Here is a 24,777-nt window from a genome sequence, read left to right as displayed (position 1 = left end):
CTCAACTCCCAGGGGCAGCACTGAAAGCACAGATGCCCAGACCTCCTGCTTCATAGCCACCTCCAACTCACACAGAAGAGTCCCCAAACTAGTCCAAAGACATAATCTCTCCCAGTCAGACATTCACATTCTTCCCTCACTTACAGGCAAGACCCCAAGATACTTGGAATTCCTCCACATAAGTCAGCAAGCCCTCCCCAACCCAGAGTGTGTGCACTATATTTTACAGCTGTTATACATGTCATCCCAGCCCACTCCACACCCACCTGCAAACTGCCCTAGTGCAAGCTGGGAGTCAGTTGAAGCCAACAAGAACAAATCATCATCATTATCAGGATCACATTGACGATACTGAAGATGTCATCCTGCCCTTGTAGCATGCACTGAGAGACTGCTGTAAAAACAACAGAAGCTGCACCGAAACACAGGATTCAACAGTGAGGTCATGGTGCTAACAAAAGCACGAGTATAAAAGGAATTGGGGGAGTGGACCAAACCACTTCGAGATATGAGGGGGGAGTCCATTTAAAAAAAGAAAGTGTTGTTTTGCAGCTAAAATGAGCACAGGAACCTTCAGTGTATTATTTAACATTATATATTTATAGTTACAATGTTCCACTGAGGAGGACCACTGTGCTTTTTCTAGAAAAACGGGATCTGGATCCATCCCAGATCCACATTCAGCCACGCTCCTGCCTCCAAAGAAATTTCTTCAAAGCCAGAAGTCCATTTTTCGAACCTTTTACTGATTTTTCATGACGAAAGTGTAAATGATGACACATAACTCCTCGAAATGAATAAGAGATACATACAGTTAGCATTTGATCTTTAATGTAACAACCGATTCAAGTCCATTATTCATCTTTACATCACCAGACTAAAACAGCTGTCCTTTCATATCACAAATGAAAAGGCAAAAGTAAAGGAGGAGGCAAAAACAAAAGCAGTAAGCTGGGCGACCTCATGCAGCAACAGTCTGGCTATTTAATTCTCATGTACTGATGAGAACGGCTGCTGTGACTCAACTCTAGCAATATTAATAAAAACAAACAAACAGCCCCCCCTACTTTGTCTTTGACAAATAAACAAATTTACAGTCATTTACAGAAGAAAAAAATGAATTGAGACACACAGCAAGTTTCTTTGAAATAAATCCATTAAGTACACCGTTAGACAAACCAGACTATGCTAATACACGAGGATTATTATCCACAGTCAACAGTAATATTTACACTAAATTACAACTGATGGAATAATTGTGCTTGATAGTAACACCACACAGCTACACGCTAATCAGATCCCACTTCCTGTTGAGAACAACTAGGAGCAGAATAATGAACATGGTTAGATTTTTGGTAGGGATGCACCGACTGTGAACTTCTGGGCACGCCACGCTTTGTTCTTGTTTGCTTTTCCTTCGTGTGCCAGGAAGACAAGTACATTTTCAATAACAGAACTGACACACCATCTTAAACATTAGGCATTGTGAAAAAAAGATCAGAAAACACTCACGTCAATAAATACATTCTTGTTTGCAGAGAAGTGAATGGTCAACAAGGCGGAGATCAGGCTGTGCCGAGGGAAACTCTCAAACATGCTCCGCAGAGCTCAGATTTTCTCCATCTACCTGACACCACACTCACTGTTGAGCATTTTAGGGCAGTTTCTTTCCACTTTTCTTTCATCGCCGTAAAACCGCAAATGAATACATGCTCACAAAACGCACCCAGACACGAGGACAGAAGAAGGCTTAAACTGCAGGTGTGGATGAACTGTACATATAGGATGCTTGCTGTACAGTGCTACATGCAAGTAAGCGTTCGAAAGTAAAAAAACATTCAAAATATTGATTCTAGTTGATGTGATCCAGCCTTGTTGACACAACAGAAGCAAAATTCCTTAAAATGTGACAAAAAGCATGTAAACATGAATGACATTCTCTTAAACGAATGTTATGGCATCACGTGTTAATAAATTTCTCATTTCTACAGCAAAGCTATACAGTACACGATGATTAAGTCTCTTTGTCATATTGTTCGATTACATCTTTTTTGTGGGGAATCTAGCAACTGGTTTTTAACTTCCTGCTCGTGTTTAACCCAAGTAGTTCCCTTGGGCAGATCTTTTTCACAGCGGGCATTTGAACTTGTTACAGCAGGAAAAACACAGGTTACTGATAACATTCACAAGCGTCATATGATGGGCCAAAGTGCGAAACCGTGCGCAACATCAGAGGCTGGATGTATAAACTATGCGTGTGCATAAAAATCATACGTAGGCCTTTTTTACTCTCATACATAAACTGGTTATAACAAAGAATGTGCGGTGAAAATGTGCAAACAAACGTTTGAGAGAAAGTGAGAAAGAGCTTATAGTGCTCATTTCCAATTCTGTATTTTTATTGTGGACTACATTACAATAGGTCTACATGAGTTACAGTTCAAATTATTCTTTGTGTGTCTTATGCTGGGCCTTTGGGTAGTTTATCGGTTCATTCGCTGTCTGAAAAAAGCAAAAACAAGAGCACTCAGAGAGCAACCGACTAGACTAAAACTTTGATGTTTTATGGTGTTTTTATTACAATACATAACGTTAGCCTGTCATGGTGTTACTGCAACACCATAGGGCACTGTATTGCAAAAAAAAGTGTCCTCCATGCCCTTTCATATGAGATATTACTTGTTATAGATTCTTGAAATTTTGATCTTCGTGCTAACAGTATAGGTCAAATGCTTACCCAGGTACTTGTATCCCCAAAGGCCTTGTATATTGTTGTGAAGTTTGAAGACGAGCCATTAAAAACATTGGGTAATATAACGTTTTTACTGATTTTCACATGTCACCTTGACCTGATTTCCACCTAAATGAAATCAGCTTGAGCTGTTATTGGTATCTACCATCACACAAAATTGAAAATAATATCTTGAAAACTGCAGAGGCTAAACTGTTAACAGACAGACAAGCAAATGTAACCAATTGTATATTCCCTGTCTTCAAGGGAAGAAAAACTCTTAGCGCTTCTCCAATTCAGCCAACTTTCGTCTGATTGGCTGCCTTTTGCAAATAGAAGGTTTGTCCTGATATCTCAGGTTATTATGACAGTGGGGTCTGAACTAGCTTAAAGCTGCCTTTTTGCTAGCAGGGATTATTTACACATATCTGAAACTCTGGCCATGTTTATTATGACCATCCACCATTACCTCAGGATTTATGTGACAGAAAATAACTACCATAAAACAAAACAGTTACTTTCACAGAGCTTACACTTACTCTTATTATTTAATCTTTTTCTATTTACAAACAGACCTAGCTACACTAATATGAGCAATTTAACATCTATAACATTAAATACAAATTCGGGGTGTACTAATTTTTATTGGGCTTAAAAAGTTCAATTAGGTTTCATTCACATAGTGCCCCTTCACAACTAAAGATGTGTGACTGTGCTAAGGTAAAGACCCTACAATAAGAAAGACAGAACCGCAGTAAACAGATGATGCCCTCTGAGCAAGCACGTGGTGACGGTGGGAAGCGAGATTTTATTACGTTTTATTCATCCAGCTGCAGGAACCCATAATTAAAGTAAATGGATCTCAGCTATCCTTACATTTGTGCTTTTACCTATTGTGACACATCAAAATGCTTTCTGTGCAAACCGCCTGCAACTACTTTTCAAGAAAATGTTGGGCTTTCTTTAATGTCCGCCTACTCTACATGGCAGTTACCTTTTAATCAGTCAGTTTTACTTAAATTATTTTTAGCACTGTCATCCTGCGAGACGAGGTAGTACAGTATGATGGCAAAATGCGTAGTTTAACAGGGGAAGACAGCTGTAAGTAAAAGAGAAAGCTGGTTTAGTCCAAACAAAAATTCCTGTAAATTAACAACTATTTCACACAAAAACAGTCAAACTGACACCACATTGCTGGGATTTCTAACACTGATTTACTGAACATATAATGAACCTGTGTAACCTTTAACTGTATCTGTTACTACGTCTTGAAAAGGTGTTTACAGAAGACCATGCAGTTATTCTAACATTTTTTAAGTTTTATTTCTCTTGGTTCTCCTGCCCTCGCGTCTCTGTGGCCGTCCGCCTACCTCAGCCACACGTCCCTATTTCATCATGTCGCTTACACACTTTAATCAGGCACAGTTCACGCACTTCCTCTGTTGTTCCAGCAGTGGGAAAAGAAAGAAAACCTGCAAAGAACAAAGTCCACGAAGCTGCTCACAAGCGAGAGAGTGCGGCGGCTCTCTGCCCCCGGCTGCAGAAGCTTAGTGAAAGTTACTGACGTGACACTTGACATCGTCTAAGCTCAGGACCGTTCCCTGGTCATTGTTGTTGTTATGCTTGTGCTTCTTATCGGAGCAGCGGCACAGTTTGTACTTCATTACCTGAGGGGATGAAAAGCACAGTCGCAGCAAGGTCGGTGCAGGAAAAGAAATAAGTCGCATAACGCAACAAGAAATGCTTTTAATTATTTCAATTTTCTAAATATGAGGTGTAAACACTGCTTCAAAGCCAGAAATAAAACAAAACTGTGTTGTGAAATACGGTCTCCTCTGATCACTCCTACTGATCTAATTATGGTCAGGTTTAAATACATCAAGTCCAAAGCTTTGCATATTAAAAATGACAGACTATATGGCCTCTTAAATGCCTATGTCTTACCTCATAAAGGTAGTCAAATATCTCCAGAATAGTCAGTATACTTGCACCAATAAAAAGTCCCATCTGACCACCAATATCACCTGAAATGAAAGCATATTCATAACAAATGCATGAAGACAAAAAAACGCAAGCAGTCTATGTTATATAATAGAAATGAAGCTATACCTAAAAGTCCAGCCACTTCATATGCTTTCTTCTGTTCAATAGTTTCATAATTGAGAGCTTCAAAGAAGATATCTAAAACCAGGATATTTTCCCTGTGGAGACAACATAAACAAATGAAGACACAAATCCCTCATTTTGAAGCTGCTCAATAATAATTAAGAGCACTTGAGAGATGAGATTTGAATGTTTTCTTTGTCAGTGGCTCTGAAAGGACTGGTTCGACGTTTGAAATATGACCCTGACAATGCCATCTAAGTTATCACAACACAGCTTTTGAGACAACCTTTTTCTTCTTCCTTCAGCTTCTGCCTTTGGAGGCCACATCTCACTCTATCCCAACATCCTCCAACACATCAACCCTCTGAATGTCCTCCTTCGCTATATCTCATCTGCGCTCTTTCTGTTTTCCTCCTGTCTGACAGCTCTATCTTTAACTTCCTCTGTCCAGTATGTCCACTATCCCTCCTCTGCACATGTCTGAAGCATCTCAACTTTGTCTCTCTAAATTTATCTCCAAACTGTTCAGCCTGATACATTCATTTCTAATCTTCTCCCGGTCCCTCATTCTGAAAATCTTGGCATCTTCAACTCAGCCACCTCCAAAGTTACTCCAGGGTAACTTTGTCTCCAAACTGATTCCCGATCCTCTCCATCCTGGTCGCTCCTGTTGTCTCAACACTGGGTTTAATACGGTTTTAATCTACTCCTAGATTTCAGTGTGATAATGGGGTAATCTTGGGCACATAGCTCTTGCTGTGAAGGCAGAAGCCCCACCTACTTACTGTCTGTCTGTACAGAAATATGATCAGAAAATATCAAAATGCACAAAAGATGGTATAAGTTGATGAAAACTGAATCAAAGCAGTTTGGTATTAGATTTTATTTCACCCCTTAAAACCATTTAGAAAGTCATCAGTCAGCACACGTTTCTATTGATGATGGCCTCTCAGGTTGGGTTTTTCTTCCTTTTTCTTTTATTTGAGAGGGAAACTAAAAATGTTTAGCTTCTGGACACAATGAAACTAAATGAATATCTTGAAAGAACACATTGGGCCTTTGAAAATGCCCCTTTTTTATATTTTGTTAGTGAAAGTCAATGAAATACAATAATCCTGTAATAAAAGAATTATTCATCGCAGGCTTTGCTTTGCGCACACAATAATGAGAAAACCCAAACATACTTACTTAATGTACTGCTCAGATTTGTTGTATTTTTTTGCAAGATATTTAGCAGAGGCCTTGCTGGGGATCTTGACAAAAGACAGCTCTTTGCTGTATCTGGTCATGTTGCACGGCGTCTCACACACACAGAAATCATTGTCTCTTTCCACCAGGAAATCTGGAGAGAGGAAAACCAGAGCTCAGCTTGACCTTTGAATCAGTGCGACTGCGACTTCAAGATGTCACGAGCTGATGTGCCTGCATCTGTGTGCGCGTGTGTGTCTTTCTGATGTTTTTGGGGTATAAATCTGTGCATTCTCCTTTTTTGGGGGAAACTAATATCATAAAGACATATTAAGGTAATATCAGGTTTTGGTTAAATGTGCAGGAAATAAATGTGATGTCCTGTGAAGCGATGCAAACATGGCTCTGTTTGTGCATGTGTTGCTGTTCTTTAAAGATTTAGAGGAGTATGAAGCCTCTTTCTTACCCAGAGCTGGGTCAGCACATTCTTTGTACAGCTCGGGGGTGCAGTAGGGGGCATCGCCTGTAGCAGCAGCAGCAACACACACTCACGTTAATGAATTTTTTCTTTGATTTCCTTCTTTGAAGTGCCTTCAGTAATTTCTCAGATCGGCGTAAGTCTGATACAACACAGAGAAAGACCGGACGCCTACCAGGCATGTGCACCATGCGACAGTTGCAGTTGTCCACCAGGTAGCGCGTTTCGCAGTCAATGCGACAGGCTGTGATGCTGTAAGTGTCAAAGAAGTCCGACTCCATTGGCGTCACCTTGCAGTCTCCCCAGGGTGGGGGGAGATATATCAGCTGCAATGACCACATAACGACTTAATAGTGTTTTAAATAAGAAATAAATACCGCATGAAATAAAAAGCAGGCTTCTCCTTGCAGGGAAAAGCAAGAACTAAACAACTGAATCCATTTTTTTTTTTTTTTTAATTCTACAACTGCACAAATGGGAAAGAGATTTAAAATGTCTGATGTGACCTGCGGATAATTCTAATCTATTATTCAGAGCTATGGATGTGATTTTTTTTATTAGGAATAATAAAGTAAAACACTCATTTAGTTTAAAAAAAAGAGATTTTAAAGAGGCTCCAGTTTAACTTTGTTCAGTCGAAGAAAAGGGAAAGTGAAAACTATAAACATCTGCCATAATTCACAGAAATGTTTTTTTTACCAGCTGTGGCTATTATTTTCAATTTCATATTCATATCAGTGTTGAAACTAAAGTATTTCTGGTTCTTCAAATGTTTGATTTTAGATTTATAAATAGGTCTCACAAGGGAAATCTTTGTCCTACAGCAACATGATAAAGAGTAAAAATAGCACAGCCTACAATAAACAACGCAGTCAAATAAAAAGTGCCACAGAAGCCCAGTAAGTGCCTTATACTGTGAGATAGTGCAACAGAAACAAAACAAAACAGAAAGGTCAAAATAAAGTTAGTTAAAACCACTAAAAGTATGACTGACATTGTGTAAAAGTGATTTTATCCAAACAAAACACTGAAAAGGATCCAAAGACGCATTCTTGGTTCGTGTGTACTTTTATTTTTAATTATAGGACAAAATGTGTCTGATTGAAAGCTGATTAGTGAATCAATGAATCAATCAAATGGCAAGAAATCAGTTGGTAACCAAACTGTTTCAATCATTTGAAACCAGATTATTTCATGTCTGTTCCTCATATGGAACCTTGCTTTGCTTTGTTATAGTGAATTATTAATTGTTCAGATCTCTGAACTCTTCCTTTGCCGAGTATGATAACGTAATAATTGTAAAAATTAATAAGCAACAGTTTGTACCCTCTGTTCCTGACAGGAAACAAATGTCTGGAACCCGGGTGCCACTCCGAATCCGAGCTGGTCAATGAAGGACGGCTCGTCCTGACTGTGGATCTGAACTTTGACCCCCGCTTCAAACGAAGTCTCATCTGCAGGAAAGCAAAACGTTTGGGATCACTGTAAAAATGAGTTTCACTAAGGATCCAAACACGCAGAAGAGTTTCAGGCTCTGAGGTATCGACGCCCACAAACACCAACACATCAATCACACCAGTGTGACAGACAGCTATAACCTGCCACGTGAGTGGGCTTCTTCTCACCTGTTTCTCCCCAGACTGGCAGGTATTCATCCTGCTGAATGTCCAGCATGAGCTCGAGGCCGTTACCCATACCTCCCTTGGTGGTGATGAGGGGAGTGCGCCCATCACCGCCAGCGTTAAAGGTGTAACACTTCCCATAGCGAGTGAAGACCTGAGTGACACAGGAAAGATATATAATTTTTTAAGCAGTTAGAGAAATGTTTCTGAGAGAAGGATTCAGGTCAATTTTGTCACAGCCACACAATATTACTGGAATATACAACTGAATGGAAAATTATGGGCTACTCCACTGCACTCATTTTCCTTAAAAAACAACAACAACAAAACAAAACAAAAAAAGGGTATTAAATGGAAACCCGATCTGTCTGCACAGTTGTGGGATGCTGGAAAAAAATGAGAGCCTGGAACATATAAGACTTCCACTGAGCGCTCAGAGGATAACAAGGGTTAAAAGCGGATCACCTTCTTGCGTGGTGTAAACCACCAGCGCAGATGGCTCACCAACAAAAGAAAAGACAAGAATCTATACACAGCATCAAAAAAGCTACCTCGTCGTCAGGTCATGTGTGATATCTCTAGGGAAATGTTGGCCAGTTCTAAGATGCTGCAGAGCAAACTGAACAGGCACCTGGCAACCAAGACTCTCTTTAGAGGAGAAACTTCAAAAACAGTCCTGGCTCTGAACCAGAGACTACAACCTACTCAGCAGTCTAAACAGTGCAGGCAGTGTAGGCTAGCAGATTTGAATCCCAAAACTTCTCGTGTCACAGCAAGAAGGCCCTCAGTGAACATTCTACACTTAAATATCGGATGAAAAGCTTTGACTGTCTAGAGATTTGCACAAATAGGTTCACTTTGGCACCCAGTGTGGTCTCCTGCTGCTGCAGCCCATCTGCTTCAAGGTTTAACATGTCACACATTCAAAGATGTGCATACTTTGTTTGTGACGAGCGCAAGCAGTCAGGCCATTCTACTCTGACCTCTGACATCAGGAAGGCATTTATGCCTGCTGCTCACTGTATATTTTCTGTTTTGGATTAGCTTCTGTAAACTCTAGGGATGGCTACGCTGGAAAATCCCAGTAGATCAGCAGTTTCTGAAATTCTCAGATGACTCCATCTGGCACTGACCACCGGGCCACACTCAAAGTCACTTAAATCACTTTTCTTCCCCATTTACTTTGGGCACCTTAACCATGTTTACGTAGATATGCTGCCAAAGGATTGGCTGATTGAGAAGGAGCAGTCTAAGGAGGAGATGAATAGGTGTGCCCAATAAAGTGGACAGTGTGCCATAAATGGCTTAATATACAGCTTGGTGTGAATTAGAAATGTTTATGTGATCTATTAAACTCTACCATCTAGACCTCTAATCAACAGCAGAAAACCAGCAGTCAGTCTGCAAACAGTGTTTTGCAGACATTTGGTGCTTGGGAAGAGACTGTGGGACTGTGTGAAAAGTGTCTGATAAGGTGATGGAGGCAAGGTAAATGCTATTGAAGTGTCGACATTCTTGGAAATAAAATTGCTGGTGTTGTGCCTGATCCATTGCCTTTATTTGACAATGCAATCCAAAGAAAACCTTATGATGTAAAGGCTATTTTATGCAGATATGAATTGAGATGTACAGCCTCGTCTTTCTTGCTGGTGTAGGGTTAGGGGGGTTAAATAAAAAGTGATTTGATTTGATTTGGTGTGCCTTGGACAGTAAAACTTGTGTCAGAGGATTTGAGAGTGTTTTTCCACTGGGGGTCAGTGTTTGACTCGATAAATGGTGTGTGTGTGTGTGTGTGTGTGTGTGTGTGTGTGTGTGTGTGTGTGTGTGTGTGTGCGCGCGCGCTGACTGTATGACTGAAATAGTATGAGAGGAAAGGAGAGAGGCAAATGTGTGACAGACAGAGGAGAAAGAAGGAGAGTGGAAGAGAACGAGGGAGAAAGGAGGTTTTCCCGTGGGAGTGTGAGTTACACAATCAACCCAGTGAGGTGATGGAGACTGGCAGACTGGCGATTTAACATTCCCTCACATGCTCTTTATGGCACTTATAATGGACCTGATGTTACCATGGAGACCAAGCATCCCGACAAGGAAGAATACCGCCTTAATTTTAAAGGAAAGCCGAGACACAGACGTTAGACTGAACCTCTGTGAGACATCAGCAAAAGGCCTTTTGACAAACAGCCTCGAGCGTGCGACGGTGAACAGACAGAAGCGTAACAATATTGAGCTTTCTTCGGCGCGGAGTTAATGTTGTATTAGTTTTTAGTGTTGTGTGAGTCACATAACCCATGCAGGGAGAGAGCAGGAGAGCAAGGAGCAATGGAGGAGCGAAGGAGGGCAGGGATGCAAAGTGAAAGAGACAGAGAGGAGGGGGGGGGGGATTTAGCTGCTAACGCTTGAAGCTGGCTATTGTTCAGCATTATAGCACAGAATGACATATCTATGATTAGAAAGAACAAACCAAGCAAGTAATTGTAGAGAAAGAGTTGGGATCTTGCCGAGGGCAGTTTAAACATTTAGGCCATCTATCACGTCAAGTCAGCGAGAGACTGCTGCTGGTTGCAGAAGCAGACATCAATCTGAGTGGGAGAAAAAAACAAAACAAAACACAAAAAGATTCTGCACAAAAAAAGCAAATAAAAGCAACAAAATAATGTGTGTCCACACCTTTAGAATTTTTCTGTCATATGCTGCAGGCTTAAATAAAAACTGATGAGGGTAAAGACGCACTTGTTACTTTTAGAGACTGACACTCTAACATCGACGCCCACCTCACACCACGACGGGCCAGATGGGTGTTCACAACTCACCTCCGCACAAGTGCCACAGTATGAACGGCTTCCACATGAGGCTGTCTAAAAATGGGCACCTAAATTTCCATATTTACCTTCAAAACAAGCAACAGCTGGCCAGTGGGTTGGTTGTTTAAAGAAAAACAAAAGTTTTAAATTCTGGTGTATATTTCAAAGTCTTTGAAGTTACTTATAAATATGTCAGTCTTAATTGTGGAAGTTGTCTCTTAGTGTAGATTTACCGAGGTGTTGGGTCTACTTTTATGCCACATATTAACAGTTACAATGCTCATCTTTAAGGGCATATAATCCTTGTCAACCTAAAGTTTGGGCTTCATAATGCTCTAAACACTCAAATTCAGTCAGATTGTTCAATTCGCTGCTTTGTATGATGCCAAAGGAAAGGCGAAATCTCAAGCAAACAGCTCTGACTGTAAGCACAGCACCTGCTGTTCAATTCTTCCCTTTCTGCGGCGCAGCCAATGATTAGAGAGTTTGCCTAAAGGTCCTTGTTGTAGACCCCTGTGTTTAAAAATAGTTTAAATCCCTCTAAACTAACTAAACATATCGATAACATTTAAAGAAACAACACCTATGACTTCATGTCCTGAACATTTATGTATCGTGTTGACAAGATAACAAGTGAAGGTAAATTAGAGATGAGCTGTACTTTTGTGTAATACCAATCTTTTTTAACCACAAGATGATGCAGAACGTTAACCAGGTAAGAAATTAATAACACGTTCTTATTTAAAATAGGCCACATTATGGAAGTTTGTTTATGCCACTAAAAATATTATTTTTTCTTTTGCCATCCTTAAGTCAAAGTTTCAGAAAGAACAGCAGCACACATCTGAAAACTATTACACACATGAACTGGTAAAATGCTGCCTCCTAGTGGTTTTTGTTAAAATCTTCACAGGGTAACTACAAAAGTAACTTTTAGAACAAGCTGGCAATCTCAAACCTTTCATCTTGAATGTGTGTGTGTGTGTGTGTTTTTAAAGGGAATCCATCCAACATTTGTTGGGATATTTGACCCACAGTCTCAAAAGTTAATTTAATAATGCTGCATGAAAAACCGAGAGAACATCAAAATCAGCAGGAATCCTGTGGGGATTTTAAAAGTTTCATGGCAATATTTCTGATAAATGTTGAAGTATTTCAGTTAGGATTAAAGTGAACCAACTGACAGACCAACACCATCCCTTGAGCCCTGGTGTCACCGCAGGTAGAAATCATCCAGTAAACATAGCACTACCCAGCCTCTCTTTTCCCCATTTACTCCCAGCCTTCTGTAATTGCTCTTTGCTGCACACTATTGATCACAGGTACACACTGTGGACCCTGACAGATTGTCAAACATGTGTAAGAGTGGAAAGGCTCTTTCAGATCATAAGGTGACTGAATTTCATAAATAAAATCAATCATGACAAAAATGTTAAACCCGTGTGTATGACAGGTGCACGATTGTTCATAGGCGGCTCGATCAATACGCAGATCTGAGTTGATGTCAGGTAACTGGTGTTCTTTTCCTCTGGTTGAATAGTTGTGACAGAGGTGGTAGGAATAAAAACATGAACCATGTATAATGCACAAAGTCTGCACGGCACACTGTTATGATGAATAAATAAATGATCGTGCACATGTGTAAAAGGTTTTCTGCAGCAGAAATTATACGCTGCATGAGGAATAATGAGTGTTACAACAGAGAAGGACTTTAATTATGACAGATGCATGACTGTCACACCCTTTTGTCACTACTTAGAGGTACTTCAAACAACAAATCAATGCCCTTTTTTCCACAGAATTGAATGCATTACTTACCAACTGCAGTTTACACACACACTATCTTTACAGCTCTGATCAATAAAACTGTCACTCACACACAATTTCCCATGTATTGAAAAGCACTCAACAGAGCTCTGCAGTAATTAATCATTATGCACATAATCATGAATATCTGTTTCTATAGCCATCAAAAGTTGAAGGAATCTCTAAATCGCAAATCCCTGCTCTTTGCCATCCATTTAGGGAGGTCTTAATACAGTCTTGCAGTCTGCAAGCAGCTAAAAGACGTCTCGACAGGCTAAGTTCAATCCATTAGTGCTCTGTTGTTTTATGGGGATGTTTTCAAAGACTTTAAAGCCATCTCTGTAAAGTGCAAACACTTTCACTGTTATTATGCTGTTATAGCCACCACTGGGGAAAAAAAGCTATTTAAATGGAATGGTGAGCAGACAGTAGTCCACAGTGACCAGGGCTGAAAAAAATAAAAATTAAAAATTAAAAAACGGAAATCATTCACGGTTATTGCTGCCTATTGTGCATTTACAACATAACTCAGGATTGTAATCTGATGAGGACTTCAGGTGACCTGGAAAAAGTGGGAAGTTTCACACCATGCTGCTTTCCTTCACACATGGATGAACTTATTAATAAGAAAACAAGAGTCTGCAGTCATACAGCCTCTGGCAGCCTACTGTAGTCAGAGTTCTGCTTTAAGCTAAATGCTAACATACTCATATTTACAATGCTAAAACGTTGATGTTAGCATAATATTTACATAAAGTGCATCTTAGGTTAATATTACAATTATCTGGTTTACACCCATAAAGCTTGTACATGCATGTCAGGGATGACCATGAAATCAAATTATTTACAGTTTATGCAGGTTTTTTTTAAATTAAATATATTTTTTTTTACTGATACCTGGGGATGTAATGCAGTACTCTGCCACTACAATGACTGGTGCTATGAATGCATCTAAACAACTAGAAAATGGGAGAACTACAGTCAACCCCCCGTAACTCCAAATTATTCGCGGAAAATACTCCTATTCGCTTTTTTGGGGGGCGGGGGTAGAGCATTTCTAAAATATTCGCTAATTATTTTCATTTTATTTTCGTGAGGGTCTAAAGTATTTGCAGATTTCAGCTATTCACGGGCAGTTGTGGTCCCTAACCCCCACGAACTCTCTGAATACCGGCACTTATTACCTGCCATGGTTGCTGGACTGGTTCAGTGTCATTGGTACTGTATAAAGCACACTGCTGCTCGTAGTCTTCAATCACAGGCTCAGAATTTGCTGGTTGTTCCGCGTATACCAGGGGTGGGCAATTCCAGGCCCCGAAGGCCGGTGTCCCTGCAGGTTTTAGATGTGTCCTTGAACCAACACAGCTGATTTAAATGGCTAAATTAGCTCCTCAACATGTCCTGAAGTTCTCCAGAGGCCTGGTAACGAACTAATCATGTGATTCAGGTGTGTTGACCCAAGGTGAGATCTAAAACCTGTAGGACACCGGCCCTCGGGGCCTGGAATTGCCCACTCCTGGCGTATACGATTGAAGACTAGGGGAGACGGAGCTTTTCAGTCGGTGGTGCCAAAGCTTTGGAACAGTCTCCCATTACAATTATGTTTATTTCAATTTCCTTTTATTGTGATACTTTTAATTATTTTAATTTATTCTGTTTCTTACCGTGTTTTTATATATTTTACTATCATTTATGTAAAGCACTTTGTGATCACTTGTCTGTGAAAGGTACTCTATAAATAAACATTACTTACTTCCTTTCTACGGCTATGAAAACGTCTACCACCTCTCTGCAGAGGTGTGGTGCAATATTCAAAGCACAGTCAAAAAGTGCCCAGTGAATATGAAACTGTATTTTTGCTTGAAATGTCAATTGCCAATACAAATGTAACATGTTCCTCTGCGTTTTGTTGTTCATTGCAAAAAAGTTAAAATATATAGAATCTAAGTTTCTTTTCCTTTGAACTGCTTTTATCTATTGCTCATACTGAGGCTGCTGGCGTGCAGTTGGCTCAGGTTTATATCTTTAGACACTTTGTTAGTTTCTTTTAAATGTCCATGTTCAGTTAGATGAAGGTGATTTAAGAGCCTGATTAGGTTTGTCATTACAAACATTTTCATGGTATCTAAAAGATACATGTTATCATGTATCTTTCCTCATTGTGAGGCCCTTTCACACTAATGAGCATGTGGGCTATAAGTCTGTGTGAAAGTATTTGCCTGCACTGCTGTGCGCATATTGTGCATGCATGAAATAGAGTGGCTCATAATCAGGCATACAGCTAACCGACAGGTTATGGGTGAGGGCTGAGAACGCTGCAAAACAGCTGATTCTGGTCTCTGGCTGGTCAGTTTGTGCACCTCAAACTACATGTGTTAAGGAATTCTTTGGTGTTGGTTCCTATTAAAATTTTATCCTTCATGACACTGAACTGGGTGTAAATTTTTTTAAAAACTTTTTCTCCTAATTTATATTTTGGATGAATGAGGTGAAGTTTGGAATCAAAATCAACCTTTGGATAGGTGACTACATGTAAAGCACGCACCATCTGTGAAGATCTTGAAGCATCGACTCTGTGTTATCTGGCAAAAATCTTGGCATTTTTCTGTTTTATGACCATTTGGAAGAACACGTACAGCTTCTGTGTTTGAGCAACTACAAATTCAATCAACAAAATTGATTAAAAATTTGTATATTGTTTTTGCTACAATGCACGTGTTCTTCCTTTGGTTCTTTGAGGGAGGTTTAAACTGGTAAAACTCTGACATTGCACCACATTTATTACTTTTACATTTAATAGCGATCCATCCACTATTATTTGAGTTTTTCTTTGATCTTTAAACAAAACCCAAAAGCCCAGGAGCGTGATTATTCAATGAAAATACAGCGTGTGTTAAAAATCAAAGGAAAATAGTGATATTATGTACCAATAAAGAGTGCTGGCTTTTGTGTCCTGCACAGGTGATTTATTACGCTTTACACTCTCAAAGATGTGCGTGATCTTAAAGTCTGAGCGCGCCTGCTAGCTGCACACAGGTTAAATTAATTCGAGAATAAAAGCATCAGAGCCAAACCAAACACTCCCCCGCTCTGTTTTGAATGAATAGCTGACTCACCACACTAATAACCAGTCTTGGGTGGAAAAGAAAGCTACTCCAAAGACAAAATAAAGTATAGGCAGGGGATTGAAAGCCAGAGGCACGGTGGAGCTTGGGTGTTTGTGTGTGTAATAATGATGCCCAGAATATAGAATCAGACCCTGAGTCACTGGTTGTCAAAATAAAGAAGTAAAGATGAGAGGCAAACAAGAAAAGGTAGAGAAGAACCACAGGGCTCCTCGGGGGAGTACAGATAACTAAAGGGTTCATAGAGAAAAGCTTTTTTCTTAATTAGGGAGAAAAGACCAAAGACTATCCTGCGCTACTGAGATACCCACTTTGTGGATCTTCCATCTTTGTACCTGTAGTTTCAGCGTGGTCAGAAAAAAAAAAACACTACAAGAAACACACTTATCCTCACCACATTTTGATTTGTACTTTCAGCAGCAGTAATGTGAAGGCTGTACGACAGTTTCTCCATCTCTTTGGCGGAGACCGAAAACTCTAAACAACTAGTAGATTATATCAGCCTCTGCATCAGAAATAGTATATATATAAAAAGAATTAGTACAGTGCTAATATTTAAATGGAAAACAGTCACCTCAAACATCAAGTAATCAAATCAAATCAAATCACTTTTTATTGTCACATCACATGTGCAGGCACACTGGCACAGCACATGCGAGTGAAATTCTTGTGTGCGAGCCCCACAAGCAACAGAGATGTGCAAACACAACAACACAAACGAGCAAAATACAAGAATGGCCAACCTGAAACTAAGTATCAGCATGAGTATTGTCATTGTGAGCAAAATACAGGTGTGAGTCACGGAGCTGCTGACAAGGCCAACATGACTCTACGATTTATTCACAGTCTACAAATCAAGATCCACACCAGACGTCTGTCACCGCTGTGGTTATTTAAGATGGCAAATCTGTGTTTTTCAGTAGTTTAAAGAAAAATCCTGAGATTGAAACATCAAGCAGTTCAATAAATCCTCATATGAGAGCTGGCTTGTCTGAGGATCAATCTGTTCTCATACTTTCTGATTCAAGTCCCTTTTGTTTCCATTTATTCTTTAAAAATAGGTCACAATTAGGTGTACAAAGATTCTCATAATCCACCATTTGGTTCATATCTTTTATTTTTTATGAGGTGGGTGAATAGGGTGAATCATCCCGTTCTGTTCATGATCCAATCATGACCATCTGATCCTTCCGGCACAGGAAAAAAAAAAAAATTCAAATGGATTTCCAGCACACTCTTTATCAGAAGGATGGTTAATCGCCACATTTTTCACCAATGTGGTATGCTTTAACCAGTTATTAAATACCACCACTCCAAATTTACCTTAACAACCTAATTTTACAACAATACAAAATACGCTCCAAGTAAAAAAAGGCTAAACAATTACTTAAATACCAGCACATAGCTTGATAATAAGCCTCAGACCTAGAGACAAAACACAGCGTCCTTGGGGAAAAAGTCTATTCCCTAACAGGCCGATAGCTTCTATCCGGTTGTGATGATGTATGAACCGTGCTTCCAGATCCAAACTACACTGCGTTCATTAAGGCTGTTGTCTTTATAACGTGTTTTAATGCTTGGTGTCTTGTTCTATTTAACCTGAAGAAGCTCCTAAAAATAGTCGGTGATCACTGACGGCCTCTCTGGATTTTTATTATCACTATTCATCATCAGCAGGTTTCAAAACTCAGTTAACTAAGTTAGTAGTCCTCTTCTTCTTGTCCTTTGCGCGGGCGACCAGCGGCGGTGGTGGTCGGCCGCGCAACCAGTACGCTGCTGTAGGTGCCGCAGGTTCTCTTGCTTGACCAACGATTATCTTCCACGCTTTTCGATCTAAGGTGATGGTTCTTGCCTGCTCGAGGTCAAGTCGAAGGGCCTTCAAATCATCCTGGATTTGTTTCATCCATGTCTTTTTTGGTGCATTTCGATGCACCCTCCAATCGGTGGGGCGGGTCAACCAGAGTAGGCCATGGGGGTAGCGGCTCTGGTCCATTCGACAAATGTGGCCAAACCAACGGAGTCGGTGGCGCTGGATTAGGTCGCCGATCGTTGGTTGGCTGCCGCAGCTGGTGAGGATGGTGTCATTCGAATGACGGTCGCGAAGGGAAACGCCGAGAACGCATCTAAGGCAACGCATTTGGAAAACTTCGAGCTTGCTCAGGTCGTGTTTGGGCATTGTCCACGTCTCCGCGCCGTAAAGTAGAATGGGCAGGATCAGGGTTCGGTAAAGGCGGATCTTTGTCGCCAATGAGATGTTGTTCTTCTTCCAAATGCACCTGTTCTTCTTCCAATGAGCGTATCTCCACTGATGATGCCACTTTCTTCTCCTCGACGAGGGACCCCAGATATTTAAATTGTTGGACTTGTGTGATCTGCACACTGTCGAGGTGGGCGATCGCTGGTGAACCGTCTGTGGTCAGGACTTTGGTCTTCTCTGCGTTAATCTTGAGGCCGCATGGTTTGGAGTGCCGGGCGATGTCATAGAGGATGTGAGTCGCCTCGGTGTCGTCTTCAGCAAAAATGGTGCTATCGTCAGCAAACATTAGTGTTAGTAGTATTAACTATTAAGATTATTTTTTTTCAACTTTAATTTTTATTAGTTTTAGTTAACATTGAAATATTAAGTTTATTTTTATAGGACATCTGGAAATGAATACAGAGCCGTTTACTTGCTGTGAACGTGGTATATTGAGTGTTACAAAATTAGGATTACACAGACGTGATTTGATGCTTGCCAAGCATACACGATTTTAGTTTTGTTAGCTACTGAGTGAAATGTGATAGTAAACCATTAAACAAGAGAAGCTACACTGTCTCCTAGATTTTTCCCCCTCACATTAATATTAGCATTTATTCTGAATAGTGGACCTCTTTCACCCAAGGTTAGGTAGTCAATCTGTGGGTTGAACCGGGCTAATGTCAGCATGGTAGTGTAATAAAAATATTTGCAGCTGATGTTTATATCTAACGTTTAAGATAAGAAATAATAACATACAGTATATGTTATTTATTCTGACAGTTAAGAATTAGATTCGATTATTAGATTAGATTAGAATTAGAACAAAACCTAATACAACTTAAAATATGTAGCGAAATAACATAGCTTTATAAAGTAAATTAATTAATTTAGATTAGTAATGTTTGGGTAATGCTAGGAAATAATTAAAAAAGTATCCAATTGAAAAAAAAAAATCAATTAGAATTCATCATTCATTTTAGCATGTGTCCAGAAAATTCAGAAAAAAAGTTTGTTGGGGATTCTTTTCAAGAATTAGCTAAACTGGCTGTTCCTAAAAGGTTTAATTTTGGTCTTTTCAAGGCATTTGGTGACAATAACAATAAAACTCACTACATGGCTGAACTATCAGGAGACTAACACTCTATCAACGTTGCATTATTGACAAAAAAAAAAAAAAAAGAATAAAAATGTCATATCCAGTGCATCGATTGGCAGACACCTTGAGATGGTACCGGCTAAGAGAAAAGCTGCGTATGATGAACACTTTGTTGTTTTAGACAAAAGTCCTTCTGACAGCTGTTTGCAAAAGCTTTTCAGTGCTTGTAAAAAATGAGTGTTTACCAGTTTAAATGTCAGAATTTAATGCATGTAGGAAACCATCATCTGTCTCTCGCCTTCCTCACCAGCTACATGAAATACTATCAAACCTCCCCCACTACTGTGAGGGGAGTTTTTATCTATCATATTTGGAAATTTATCCACTAGCTCCCACACAATAAAAATATTTCTTTCCCTCCTTTATTTCATTATTCCCTGGACTGCAGAGCTCTTCCATGGTTCCCTTGTGGCTCTTGAACTATGATGTTCTTTCCCCTGTGGACTTCACTCCATCTCCTGCCGCACTTCCCCACCCACCATTGCTTCATTTGATGAATATTTCACAGGCCAGTAGAGACAGTCGTCCTCCTCTCTCATCCTATTCCCAGACACTACTCAGCTCTCAGTACAGAATCAGAATCAGAAACTTTATTGTCATTGTCATGAGAACAACGAAATTAAGAATGGTCCCCGATCATTGCATCATCCCTAGCAATATCAAAATATAAATAAAACAATAAAATTCAATAAATAAAATAGATAGAATACTTAAAATACTAAAACTTCAGAGATGATAACATCCTAGCGCTGGGTAAGTGGCACCTGAGGAGTCAGCTGGGTCTCTGGGAGCATGCCATATGAAGAAAAATGGAATTGTGTATTAACTTAAGCTCTATACGCCTATCTAAAACCATCTAAAACCTGACCGTAGCACCATATGAGATTTAGGCTAAAGCTGGCAGATATTACAAAACAAAACGGCAACACCCATCAGGTGCGAAGAGGAAAAGGACCCGCATGGGCGCACCATGATACTGTCCAGTGGTGGAAGAATTATTTTAAGCTTTTACCAGAGCACAACAACACCTAAAATACTCCAGTACTACAGTAGTGAAAGCAGCCAAGTGTACTTATATAGATAGATCAATACCAGTGATGCAAATGATTCATTAGGCAATTAATCATTTTTTATAATCACTAAAAAAAAAAACTAAGCTGCACGCTCACAGGGTCCAATTTCTAAGGATTTGAGAAAGGATTCTCTTTTTGTTGCTTATTTACTTAATCCCTTGTTTGATTAATCCCTTGGATCCCTTTTGACAAATGTCAATATAAAAAACAATAAATTAAAAATGATAAGTGATGAACAGAATTTTTGCAGTTCTTTCTGATCATTAAGTTTTAACTCCTTTACATGTTTCAGAACAAGGATTCTGAACCTAGAGAGACACACCAATGGTCACAATTTCAAATTCCAGCGTCACCTTTCTCAAGTTCACAAGATTTTCAGAAAAATTTGACTTTGACTACCAGGTGATTGAGATTCGAATACGCTCGAGTTTTTTAGTAGGGTAAGGTGAATGTAAAAACCTAATAAAGTAGTTAAAAATCAATACAGTGTCAGTACTTAAAATGACTAAGTTGTCTGGCCAATAAATAAATCAATAAATACAGTATAGGTTTAACCTTCCAAAGGTTTAACCTATAATATAGAACCAAAAGTTAATATGTAGGTTTTAGACTGTAGGTCTCCTCTTTAGAACAACTCGTAAAGGGCTTGTAAAGGCAGACTGCGTGGCTCGATGGTAGATTTTATACACCTGTGGCAAACAGACTAAAACACCTCAAAGATTAACAGATGCGTTGTATTCAATATGCATATTTGCAGATGCAACTAGGGGTAACTGAAATGGGTGTCTTCACATAGTTTGCCCAGCAGAATGACTCCGTTGTTTACAATACTCTCACCGTCTGCAGCATTGGCAATAGAGTAAAGTTCAGAGCTCAGCAGGTAAAGGTGCAGAGTCAAGTGACGACTTCGTGGTAAGCTGCAACCTAGTTTTTGCAATATGGTGCAGAAAAGTTATTAAAAAAAATGACTCAATCATTTTCTGTTTTTAATATAACCAACACGCATGTATACATTTGTTTATATGCATGAACACTGGACAAAAATCTTCTAGACTAAAATGATAAACCAGAGTTTATTTATCCATCTTAGTGTATTTTCTATAAATTTCTAACTTGAAGATGTCAAACTGCATCTGTTCTTTGAAGTACTGTTTGGCAACAATGTAAAACAATACTTGTAGCTGATTTGTAACTAATAAAACTAATGAAAATTCCACCAGGTTTGCATGAAATCATTGATGACAGTCTAGAGTACACACCATTATCGTCACAGGCTAAAGACAGAAAACCCAAAAAGTTTATTTAAAAGGATTTTGGGGCAAAATAGAGCAGTTTTATTTGCAGTTTATGTAGACTAGTCAATAAACTACATTTTTCAGGCAGTTTTTTTTCCAGGTTAGATATGACGTTGAAAGGTCCCCAACTGACCAGGAGACACAATATCAAAAGATTCAGGCCTAAACAAAAATTTTGTATTTCTCAGGCTCACATTGCTTATTTTTCGTCATTTTATTAATGAAATTATTAATCAAAAATGAAGAAACAAAAGAAAATAACAGACAGGCGGAAAACAATGAAATAATATCAGAGGGTGGCACCAGTCTGTCATTATCATTTAGATAGATGTGGCACAGTGGGATCCAAATCAGTGGAGAATTAAAGAGAGACCCTTCTTGTGAAAAAACAAAGGAGAATCACAACAAAACAACATAATAGCTGATCAAGAGGCGACAGAAGAGCCTACAGGCTGCAGTCTTTCCTCTGAGGAAAACTAATTGTTGTTTTAATGCGATCGCTGGTCTCTATGGTGGATGGACTTGGAGATGCATGACACACTGAGAGGAAATAACGCCCCGGGGAAGACTGCATACAATTCCTCCCTCCTATGCCTGCTTTTCACTCAAATGAAGACAGAGGGAGATTTCTGTTGAAAGGCTTCTTTAAATGACTAATGAAAAATGACGCTTCCACATTCCTCCAGAGTGCCGGCTTCTCGGTGAATAATGGAAATGATCTTGTGAATTTGGATGGGAGACATAAATGTCTTAGAGTTGCCGGTTCACATTCATTCAGAGCTGTTAAATTTTCAGTTGAAGCTCTCACAGTTAGCAGAAACCCTCTCATTCTCCCCCCAAGTGAGCAAAGGAGAGCAAAGTGAGACCGTAAATAGCTGTACAAAAGGGCTGATACATTCGATATGAGCCAGTTACAGGATGTACTTATACAGTTCATTTTTATAATGCACTTATATTAGATTAAATAGCTATATGGCAGCTTAAAAGTACTTGCACTGCTCGCAAACTGTGACATGCAGCATTAATCTCTGCTTTGTTGTGCCCCTTCTCTCCCTCCCTCGATGCTGCAGATCCATATGGAATGTTAAAACCTCCTCTGCCTGCCTTTTCCCTCAATCATCACTGTCGCCTACAAATCTCCTGCCTACAAATCCTGTGTCAGCCATGTGCAGAGCCCACGCTCGCTCTCTGCTGAGGGGAAAAACTGCCAGGCAGCCGGAGAGGCCATCACTGTAGCAGCAAGCTTCGCTGTAACTCCAGCGTGCGCTGCCCTCTCATCCGCTACAGCTGAGTAAACATCGGGGGGATAAACAGCCAGAGGGGCAGAGGCCTTACTACAGCTGAGGGCAGTTTAGTTTGCACACAGCACAGTGGGGTTAACTAGGATTAAATCATCATGTGTCAAGTGTGACTATGTGTCTTCATTCGTCATGTACTTTAATATATCAGCACAATGTGAGAGAAACTGTGAATAAAAGACTCATGGAGTGACAAAAAAGAAGCGATAGTGTCGACTTACATGAGAACAAGCAAGGTGATAACGGATGAGACATTTGAACGTGACGTGGTGGATGTGCAGGATTTATAGTGTAGTAATTAGAATATAAAGAGTGACAGCACACTGGGGGACCAAAAATAATTTTTTTTTTTTTTAATGAACCAATTTTTGTGGCTCGAATGAAGGTCTGTGCAAAGGATTGTGATAGCCTGATGAAAGAAACCTACCATCAGATCCCTTGAGATCCCTTCCCAGACGCCTTAACGCCCACTCACATCCTGGGCCATCTGACCTCAGGAATTCGCATGATAAGGTGGGGCCAGGTTTCACAATGAACACACCCGAAACCCTGGCTGATTGGGACCCACACCCAGTTTCACACCTTGGCTCAGGCGATTAGAGGATCATCAGGGGGTCCTTTTGTCCCTCTGTGGGGGGATACTCCCACTAGGTTTATATCTGGGCTCTCCACCATTTGACCTTAGAACTGAAGAAGCTTCTCGGATGAGAGGTGAAACGTCTTCAAGCAACTTAAAGAAGTCCAGACGCTTTTCTTTGCAAGCTCCTTTGACTACGATGACCTGGATGACTGAGAACCTTCACAGACACCTACCATCAGCTTCTTTGAGCTTCTCCTCAGATTACAGTAAAGCCTCCCTTACAGCGACACAGAGAGGGGTCATTGTTGGGAACCGTTTTCCTTGATTTGGTCCTAAATGACATCAGGTTTGGGTGATGCAGGCTTCATGGTGCACTTTAACTCTTAACCAAAGCATCACCTGAAGGCTTTTACACTGATGGATTTCTGATGCATATTCCAACCCACTATATTTCCCATAACTGGTCACTGTGACTCTGTGGATACTGGTAACTCTTAAATGCACAATCAGTAACACATTTGCCCACCTGAGAATTTGTAATTGATAAGATATGCCAATGAATCTTTTAAGAGTCCAAATTGGATTACAGAATATGGACACAGGCACAGAGACATTGCCCACTGGTTTGTCGAAGTCAGCTTTTCAAGCTTTGACCCGTGATCGTATTTGGAAACTTGCTTGGTTAGCAAACTGGGTTAGCAGGCTGCGTCAACAGACGTAGATATTTGCTAATTAGTGCAAAGCCACTCACTAAAACTAGAGCACAGACTTCTTTGTCGATTTGTCAATACAATTAGATACATAGCAAGCTGTATTGCTTTTCAGATAATTAAATTTAAAAGGCACAAACAGTCAACAGGTCCATGCTCAGTGACTTGAATTAGCTCAGGCGAACCTTAGCAGAGTGCCTGCCAGTCAAAGCAAACATGCCGTCCACATTAAAAACTTTTAATTATTGTCACAAAGGCTGAAATTAGCTATAAAAAAACAAAATGATTTTCTGTACCAGGCTTTAAACATGTGTATTTCATCTGTAATGATGAAAAAACATGGTAGTCTATGAGAAATGACTCACTTGTTACTTGTCGTTGTTGTCCTTGTCTCAGAAGATTATCTCAGGAGAGTCAGAGAAACAAAGTCTTTTAGGACTTTTTAGCACATCATCTACGTAACTCGGCCTGTGGATTGCTTACAATTTATGTAATCATTATTTATTTATTTTTTATTCCATCCATCCATCCATCCATCTTCATCCGCTTTATCCGAGGCCGGGTCGCGG

At 39.9% G+C, this 24,777-nt stretch overlaps 1 protein-coding gene across 1 annotated transcript in view; it reads right to left on the bottom strand.

Annotated features, from left to right (window-relative positions):
• Window positions 1-4,278: 4,278 nt before the first annotated feature.
• Window positions 4,279-24,777, bottom strand: part of LOC146610960 (acid-sensing ion channel 1-like) — a 63,327-nt gene continuing 42,828 nt past the window's right edge. The window contains exons 3-10 of the mRNA XM_085344060.1: window positions 8,129-8,279; window positions 7,830-7,957; window positions 6,679-6,829; window positions 6,492-6,548; window positions 6,026-6,179; window positions 4,841-4,932; window positions 4,676-4,755; window positions 4,279-4,398 (exon numbers count right to left, since the gene is read on the bottom strand). Coding sequence (XP_085200186.1) covers window positions 4,279-4,398; window positions 4,676-4,755; window positions 4,841-4,932; window positions 6,026-6,179; window positions 6,492-6,548; window positions 6,679-6,829; window positions 7,830-7,957; window positions 8,129-8,279 — 933 coding nt within the window. The remainder of the gene's footprint in view (window positions 4,399-4,675; window positions 4,756-4,840; window positions 4,933-6,025; window positions 6,180-6,491; window positions 6,549-6,678; window positions 6,830-7,829; window positions 7,958-8,128; window positions 8,280-24,777) is intronic.

Source organism: Diplotaxodon limnothrissa, linkage group LG20 (genome assembly GCF_057381915.1).
Source record: "Diplotaxodon limnothrissa isolate DT_005_m linkage group LG20, D_limnothrissa_male_GT1.1, whole genome shotgun sequence".
NCBI lineage: Eukaryota > Metazoa > Chordata > Actinopteri > Cichliformes > Cichlidae > Diplotaxodon > Diplotaxodon limnothrissa.
This window is presented reverse-complemented; position numbering and strand designations above follow the sequence as displayed.